At 35.6% G+C, this 9,628-nt stretch overlaps 1 protein-coding gene across 1 annotated transcript; it reads right to left on the minus strand.

Annotated features, from left to right (window-relative positions):
- Nucleotides 1-1,229: 1,229 nt before the first annotated feature.
- LOC100266793 (E3 ubiquitin-protein ligase WAV3) lies at nt 1,230-6,353 on the minus strand. The gene is made up of 2 exons (XM_002271152.5): nt 5,977-6,353; nt 1,230-3,611 (listed from the first exon to the last, which is right to left on the minus strand). Exons 1-2 carry the CDS (start codon nt 6,163-6,165, stop codon nt 1,632-1,634), a joined length of 2,169 nt encoding a protein of 722 aa, XP_002271188.2. The 5' UTR covers nt 6,166-6,353; the 3' UTR covers nt 1,230-1,631.
- Nucleotides 6,354-9,628: the final 3,275 nt, after the last annotated feature.

Below are 9,628 nucleotides of genomic sequence, written 5' to 3' on the forward strand. Positions count from 1 at the left end.
CACTTGCAATAGTTATTGTTAGGTGCATCGAATTCTTTAGGTGTCTTTTATTGCAACCTTGCATTCTTTTGTTCAAACACATTACAAAAGCAATAAACCATTCCTATCCCAATTTTAGCTAACACCTAAATCCAAAACAGTACTAAGCCAGGCTTACTTTCTCTTGTCATTCATTCCAGCCATATTTAATTGCAAATCTAGGAACAATTCTCTTTCATTTGAATTTATTTCTATTGGCCATATTTGAAGCATTAAATTTTTTTAATATCTTTAATACTTAGGATAAATTTTAGTTAAATTAAGAAAAATATTAAAGTCACTTTTTTCTTCAATGTTATGTTTGATTTCCAAAAAATACTAAGGAAAAAAAAAATATTAAGAAAAATGATTTTATCATATTTAATTGTCTTATTAAAAATATAAAAAAAATCAATTATATAATTTTAAAAAACTTATATATTTTTAAATTATTTAATCTTTACATAAATAAACTAATAAGTGAAATGAGTTTAAAGTAATAAATACAAATAATTTCTTCATCTTTTTTTATTTTCCCTCAAATTTTCTAGGAACCAAATTTAACCAAATTCTGGGGTGCCATCTCGCTTGAGGCAAACTGCCAATGCTACCTAGATACAATTCTCAATCAACCAGCCAACCTAACCTTAAAATTGGAAAGGAAGCAAAAGCAATGCACCTGGGTTTGATGTAAGGTAACCTTCCACCTAACATGACATGCTCAAAACTGCAGTCATATTTCGTACCACTGATTTGGTAATACAAATAATTTCTAGTTTGCTCCTGTTGATTTTCTATGTATTTCCCCTTCTATTTGTTGATTGTTCCCTCATCATTAAGATGGGAGAGATGCCGGTTCTCAATCCCAGCCCAGACTATAAAAAGCTTTGGCCTAGCTGGTAGGAGGAATTGGAATTGAACCAAGATCAGGCAAACGTGAAGTGTTGGAATTGGAATTCCATCCAAGTATCTTCCAAAGAGCTAATGCCTGACACATCAACTGAACAAAGATGGTGTTCTTGTATGAAGAAAAATGAGTATGCGACCTCAGCATCCTTGATGTATGTTTCACCACATAGTTAAATGATTGCCATTCAAGTCTTTAGAAAATCAAAACCAGAAAAGGCACATATTTCTGATGACACCTGTTGCCTCACCGGTCCAGAAGAACCAATTCTCTGACAACAATTGAATCCTTAACAACTGACAGCTAAAGGTCAAACTAGAGGATGAAGCTGCACATTGCTTAATAATTTACACTAACCATGAAACTACATTCAAGCCAGTAATTTGTCATCTGAAATTACACCAATTATCATGCAGCTCTTTCACATCCTCGTAGTCTGAGGAAATGATGACTTCCCCAACCAAATATGTAAACTGAATAAAAATTATTGCATGTCTAGTAAGAATTCTACGCAACCCCATCCTGACCAGGAATGAATCAAATTAAAGATCAAGAAACATCCGGCAGAGGTGAAAACATAGACCTAAAGCTAGAAACCTACATTTTGATAATGAATTAGCAGATTACTATGTGCTAATGCTATCATTTTATTGCCATATAGACAAAATTTTCTTACCAACAGCAATGGTCTATGGACTGCAAATCCTTATCCAGATCGTGGATTGAAGCTGCATGACTTGTTTAGTCGTCGAGATTGCTGTGCAGGTGTCAAGTTGAGAGTCTGTGACTTTGTCACCATGCTAACCATACTTGGAGTTTCATAACCGATGACCCCACTTGTGCTTGAGTCTCCACATTCTCTGCTTAACAGTGTGATTTGAGTTGTTGAGTCACCCCTAGTTGTGGCCCTCTGCCATGAGTGTGAGCTCAACCCTGAGAGGACATAAGCCCGTCCAGTCTGCTCATACAACTCCATGCTAGCCATTCTCTGCCTAATTTCTCTCAGCTCAGATTCAAGCCAGTTGCAGAGACCATCTCCGGCTTGAGCTGATGCCGAAGATAAGAGAGTTGATCTCCGGTGTGCCAGCACAGCCTTTGCACCCTCTAGATTTCCGGTCTCTGCCATTCTCTGTGCCTCTGCAATACCTTCTGCCACCCACAGACGATTCCGCTGCCTATCCACCTCCAAGCATACAATCATGTCCATAGGAGACAAAACCTCAGGCCGCCTTATCTCAACTCTCTCGCATTCTACCTGGACAACTTCCTTTGACACCGAATCTTTGTATGAGCACATGACATCCAATAATGTTGTCCTTTTCACCCTTTCCTCACCTTCAGCAGATGAAAGTTCTGGAACTGTAAGATAGATCAGAAATTCTTTCCCCTCCTCTGCATATAAATCTCCAACATCAATTACACCTTGCTGACCCTGATCACAAATTTCACTCAAGTATTTTCCTGAGGGTATTGATTCAATATGGACTCCAGGTGATACTGACTTGACTGTGAGCCGAAGTTCCTGAGCAACAACACTAAGAAGACCACCAATGCACATGGCGAAGGCATCTTGTACAGTGGCAACAGATTCAATGAAGGAAAACGTGCCACCTGATTCATCTGAGATAGCATGCATTGCAGTGGAGTCGTGGTCTGACCCAAAGCCAAATGTGTGAACAGGGATAATTGCCTGTCTGCCCTCATCTCCAGATTCTCTGTTCCTAGGACAGATGGAAGCAGGTAACAGGTTCAGATATTCCAATACCTGTCTTGGATTGGAGGAAGCGCAATGTGAGGTTTGGCGCCGGTTGACATTATCACAGTTGTATGTGTCTTTGCCATCAGATAGGAGGATGATGCTTGCTACTGGATTCTGTTCACTCCGTTCTTCAAGGACCCGGACCCCTTTCTTGAGTCCTTCCACAATGTTGGTCCCCCCACTAGATGTAAGAGAATTAATGGCTAGACCAGCAGCTTCACGGCCATTGTCAGACATCCTTCGCAGAGGGAAGATTCTTCGAGCTGTTGATGAGAAAGAGACAATTGAAAGCCGATCGGAAGGGCCCAAGTTCTGTATGAGAAAGCAGACAGCACGCTTGAGAAGGGAAAGCTTTGAGCCAGCCATGCTGCCACTAACATCCAGCACGGCAACAAGATCTATGGGAGCACGATCAAGAAGGTGGGCATCATCAAGAAGAGCTGGTGCCTTAATGCCCACAAGAACTGCAAATGTGCGGAAGGATTCTGAAGCACTGATTGCAGGCAACTCTGGGAGGGCCTTGACAGTTACAAGCTGGGGCCGAGAGAGTGAGACAAGTGAGGTAGGGTCTGTAGACTCTGCACTGTTGACCACAAGGGGCTCATCATCTGAGAAGTGGCGTGGCTCAGGTGACTGTGGGGATTGTGGTTGGAGGTTACAAGGGGTTTGGCCATGAAAATCTTCAGGAGGAGGATGATAGGGAGAGACACGGGCCTGACCCATGCCATTACATTGAGGATCACCAATGTTGGCAGGGGCTTGGAAAGGGACGTCTCTCCATTTGGAGCGGCAGATAGGGCAGAGCTGGTTTCCATGCCTAACACTTGAAGCAATGCAGTTGAAGTGGAAGGAATGGGAGCATTCAGCGGTGAAAATTGCCTGGCCTTGTCCGGTTTTCAGGTTTCCCAAGCAAATGGCACATGTTTTCTGTACCCATCAGCAGTACACAAATCATGATTAATTAAAACTATCACCATAAAATACCATTTTGAAATTATTCTGAAACCTACACATCATCAATTTTTTGTCCTACACTGCTGTCTCAAGATAGAAATAAGCTGCAAAAAACTCAAAAAGAGGTGGTAGAAGGGGAAAAGGAAACAAGTTTTTATCACTGAAGAGCAGAATAAGAGACTAAATAAATTATATTAAGATGCAAGTCTCAGTTTACAATCAAAATAAATTATATGACAAGAAAACAATTCCTATTGGATATACTTTAGGAGGTAGAGAGAAAAAAAGGAAAAAGGAAAAAGGAAAAAGGAAAAAACAAACAAACAAGTAGAAATAAGAGAAGCTCTTCAAGAAGTGAATTCAACAAAGAATAGTCCAACTCAGCACTCTTGTAAAAGGACAATGTTCTGGAGGGGAACCTATGTGAGGTACAACATCTAATCCAGCTAAAAGCGAAGGTGGATGAAAAAGGTAGATGCAACCTTTTGACCAGAAGAACAATGGCACTACAGTTGTAACAAATAAAGAGTGCCCCAAAAGAAAAAAATTTGTACCCCAAGCCTGAGATTGATTTGCCTAAAAGATCCAACATCTCATTATAGGAAGTTGACTTGTGAGTGCACCAGTGTTGGCCATGGTATTACTGGCCCATGGTGTCAAGAATATCCGATAATTCCAATGTATAATACCCTGAGTTTTCAAAAGTCTTTAACTACCATTATGACTCTTTAATAAGTTTCCATCTAGTAGATGAAAAGAACTTACTTGAGGGTCACCTGCAATTGGATCACATTATAAATCAATAAAATCAAAATTAGAGAAAATCATAAAAATATACACAGCAAAAAATGGAAAAAGATGTGGATCACCTAAAAACTCAACACCTTGCATGAGGCTTGGCTCAAATAGTAAGGGATTGGCATAGGGATGGAGAGGTTCCAGGTTCAATTCCATGGAACAGTGAAATTTTACTAACAGTAGTAAAAACCCACGTCAGTCATAACATCTTTTTCCAAAAACCAAACCGGCAATGAGTTGAAGAAATTTCAAAATGTCAATTTAATGACATAGTATTCTTCCAAGTCAAACCAACCGGCTACAGAAAAAACCAATATAAAAAGGTGGAAAAAGAAAAGCCATACACCTCTGTATGACAGCTTTACAAGAAAGCAACCGCTTCTCCTTTGGACTATATTAGGTCTAGATGCTATATAAGCATTACCCACCACTTTTACCTAATATGACATTATTAGGTTAACTTCGATATTGTCTTATCAGCACAAAAAATGCTGTTGAATGAGCATCTTCATTAGCCCCTAAATATATGAAGTCACATGGGGTTCCCCCCTTCTATGTGCTCCAAACCCCCTCAAATTCCCATTTTCTTCCACTAAAATCATGATGGATTGGAACCCAATCATAAATAGCAAAATGCTGAATTACATATCCCATTTGCTTTCCCAACAAATGAAGTAGCGTGAAAGTAACTTCTTGAAAGATGAAATTCACATCAAATTCTTTTTATCTAAACCTGAATTTGATGGCATATGGGATGAGAACTATGGGGTATGACTGCCAATTCCCCAAACAGCCGACCCCGTACCCCTCTTCTTCTAAAACCTCTGCCTCTTAAATCTTTTGGGAGTTTAGACAGCAAACAGAACACCATGACAGAAACCTTTTTGAGGCAAACCACACGATCATGCAAAGATGTCGAAAAAAACGGATATAGAAAATGACCATTTCCACCCTGGGACGATTGACTGAAGGGTAGAAAAGTCAATTCCCACCACAACAATAATAGGGTGTGGCCCATCGGCTTATTCCTCTGACAGCTTCTCAACGGAAAGCACTACATGCAGGAGGCTAAAATGGTGATTAGGGATCACAAAAAATAAATTAATTTCTAATTAAATATATTCAACGTCGTTTTCCCCGTGAATTAATAAATATTGAATATTATTATTAATTTTGTTTTTATTATGAACATCACTGTCAACGAGAAACGTGACGAAATGAGGAACTGTGTTTACGAAAATACCCCTGCATGCATCATGAGGGACATTTCCGTCCTAAAAGTATTAGGATTCGGTTCCGTAACAAAGCAAATAATGGCCGGTTTTTGAGGAAACGACCGGCGCTGTTGATACAAGCTGGGACCAAACGTCTCGCCGGGAAAATTCGTCTCGTCGGCAATATTGCCGGAGAGAATTCCCGGCAAACATTGAAGATCCGGAATTGCAAACGCCAAGCAGATCCTAACCCAGACCGTTCACCCTCCAAACAGAATAATGAGAAACAAATGGAAAACGGGCGAGAAAGTGGGTGGAAAACGGACCTTGGAGGATCGGGTGCTGAAGCTCCGGGAGAACCGGGAAGTGGAAGAGGAGGAGGAGGAGGAGCGCGACGACGGAGACCGAACGACGTCATTTCTTGGAATGTCGGGAGAGCGAGGCAAAGAGGGGACGGAGTGAGAAGAGAGCTTGAGAGAGAGCGATTTCTTCAATTTGTTCCAGGAACCCGCCATTGATGGAGAGAGAGAGAAAGGTCCAGAGTGTTGCAGAGAGACTAGGGTTGAGAGAATTTTGTTCAATAAGGGTTTAATTAGGGTTAGGGTTTGAAATGGGCATGGCTATGATAGCAGAGAAGAAACAGACAGGGAAGCACAGAGATTGAGAGCGGAAGGGGAGGTGGGCAGTGGAAGGTGGGAGTTGGGGGATATATATGTATTAATTCTTTAATTCATATTTTAATTCTTTAATTCATCCCAAATTAGAAAATATTTGATGTCGGTCATCGAGCTCGATACTAATAATTTTCACAAGTAGACGATGATTTTAGAATACGATTCTAACCTAAAAAAATGTTTTTTAAAAAAATTTCAAATATTAAGATAAAATTTAAGAAACACATTTAAAAATTTGATAAATAAATTTTAATATTAAAAAATCATTTATAGTAATTTTAAAAAAACACTTTATAAACTAAATTGAATAAAAAAAAACTCTAAAAGATATTCTAAACTTGAGGGCAAACAACTACAATGAATACTGAAGTAACGAATAAATGAAAGATGGATGAACAAGGTAATAACATAAAATTACTCAATATCCAGAAAGATATTTGTTTAAATTTTTTAATAAATTTTATTTAATAATTTTAAATTAAAATTATTATATAATATGAAATTTTTTTGTATCAAAAACTTGTTGATAATCATTTATATTGATATAAATCTTTTTTTTACTCTATATAAGGAAAGATCTACTGATGGATTCAGTTTCTTTATTTGCATTATATTTTTTATCCCTCAATTTCTTTTGTAATTTTTATACTTAGATGGTTAAGTAAAATATACATTAAGAAGACTCGTTACCTATATCAAATACTTCTCGATCAAGTTTCACGAGAAGCACTTTGAAGACTTCTACATCAAATTTCTTGATAAGGTACATCGTAACATAACCAATCATTCTATTCTATATTTCATTATTCATAGCTTAATACATTTACTTCTTTCTATTTGAAATATTGAATTTTATATATAGACAAAATAATGAGAAAATAAATTATTTTATATAAATGACAATGAAAGAGAAGAGTTTAAATAAAATTAGTTTTAGTTTTTAAATTCTACCATATTGATATAAGTCTTTTTTTACTCTATATAAGGAGAGATCTACTAATGGATTCAGTTTCTTTATTTGCATTATATTTTTAATCCCTCAATTTCTTTTGTAATTTTTGTACTTAGATGGTTAAGTAAAATATACATTAAGAAGACTTGTTACCTATATCAAATACTTCTCATTCAAGTTTCCCAAGAAGCATCAAATTTCTTGATAAAGTACATCGTAACATAACAAATCATTCTATTCTATATTTCATTATTCATAGTCTAATAGATTTACTTCTTTCGATTTGAAGTATTGAATTTTATATATAGACAAAATAATGAGAGAATAAATTATTTCATATAAATGACAATGAAAGAGAAGAGTTTAAATAAAATTGGTTTTAGTTTTTAAATTCTACCATATTATCATTTTATAAAAGGAATTTAATTCTAATTAAAGTTTAATTTCTTCTACTTGAGGGTAAGATATTACGATCATATCTACTGTTTGCAAATAATTTTTTGAAAGAGAATAGAATATAATAAAAAAAATATTATTTTAAAATTTTGAAATAAAATTATTATTTAAAAATATTATTTTTCAAAATCTTTTATAAACATATAAGAAGTAAATGAGTCTCTTCTAATAATATCAATGCCAATAAAATATGAGATACTTCTTATATTTTTAAGTAATTGTGAATTTTAATTATATTATGATTCTTTTATACTTCTCCATCAACACCTATGAGAGTTGGGATAGAGCGTTTTAAAAGAAACACTTCATTTAACAAACTTAGACTTGATTTTTCACTATTCTATCAATATTTTCATTGATATTTATTTGAGTATTCAAACTTACATCAATTGCATTGTACATGATTTGAGTGCATTAGAAGTTGTACAAAACATCCAAGTTATAGATTTTTTACAGGTTGATGAGTTTCACAATTGGTTTATATACTTAAGCAATCCATTGAGATTATAATTCATTACCTCATAATTAGATGGATAACTTGTCTTAGTCATCACAATGAGTTTCCTATAGTAAGTGCACTAGTGTGTATGATTATACATTGGATAGGAGCAATGATGAATCATGACATTGGTTATCAGGTAGTCATGATTGACTAAGCTGTTATATTGTATGTGCTTCAACTTTGAGAGAATATTGAGTTAGTGTTGAGATTTTCAACGGCTTTGACCAACGAATGAGACTTTAAGGTGATTATATATTCCCTATGGATTAGGTCACCATTGATTAAAGTAGGCGACAATAAATATTCTCAAAATATGCATAAGATATATCATGGGATAGAGATAGTGAGTTCCCTTGAATGATCCTAAGGATTTATGATCATAAAAAAAACAATGGTCATAATAGTTCCTTTAGTTGCATTTGACATATGCTCTTTGTAAGTTAAAGTATGTCAATTAATCACACAATAAAAAGATATGAGACTCAAGAATTGTAAAGGTAATCTTAAAATGTTGATAGTGTTCACCTCATTATATTACAAATATCAGTTCATGGGGAGCTTGCATGTAATCATTAGTAGTTTACAAACTTGAGTATTCTATCTCAATTTAATATCATAGAATACAAGAGTGTAATTGACTCTCTATAGTGGGATGTTAATTCAACTTCATAATTGAATTATAAAGAAGCCAATATTTTCCTATGGTCCTAATGGTCCTCGCTTGAGCTTATGTTCATAGGTGACATATTATTTAAGGAATATTTGGGTTTTTTATTCACATATATGCATTAAGGCGTTTTTGTAAATATTTAAGGTTGTACAAGAGCTTGTGAATGATATCTTTGGACTTGAGTAATTAATTAATTGAAGCCTAATAGGGCTAATTAATTAATTAGGACTAAATAGGTTAGATCAAGTAACCTAAACCTAAGATGGGCTTAGGTCATTTATGTTGAGAATCCCGGATTACTTTGTTCCCTAACCCTAGATCGTATAAGGAACATGCAATCTACCCTAGGCTTCTCTAGAAACTATTCTAGTTGAAGCAATAGTAATAAAAGCCATATTAAACAATAATTTAGAGAAAAGTAAACATACTTGGATTTAGACTTTCTCATATCAAATTCCAAACCATAAAAGTTGTTAAAAACATAGTAGAGCTCATCTACCTGGTATTTTTCCACCCAATCTCTTCTCTAACGGAGCTAGACATAAGAAAAGTGTGAGTTTTTCTCTCTTTGGAAGATAATAGGCAAAAAACTTAAACCCTAACCCTAGCTCATTTGCATGGTTCACCTAATCTAATCCAACTAGGTCTTAATTAATTTATTAGCTCTAACGGGCTCTAATTTATTAATTAGACTTATTGGGCTCCAATTAATCGATTAGCTCTA

Source organism: Vitis vinifera, chromosome 10 (assembly GCF_030704535.1).
Source record: "Vitis vinifera cultivar Pinot Noir 40024 chromosome 10, ASM3070453v1".
In the NCBI taxonomy this organism is placed as follows: domain Eukaryota; kingdom Viridiplantae; phylum Streptophyta; class Magnoliopsida; order Vitales; family Vitaceae; genus Vitis; species Vitis vinifera.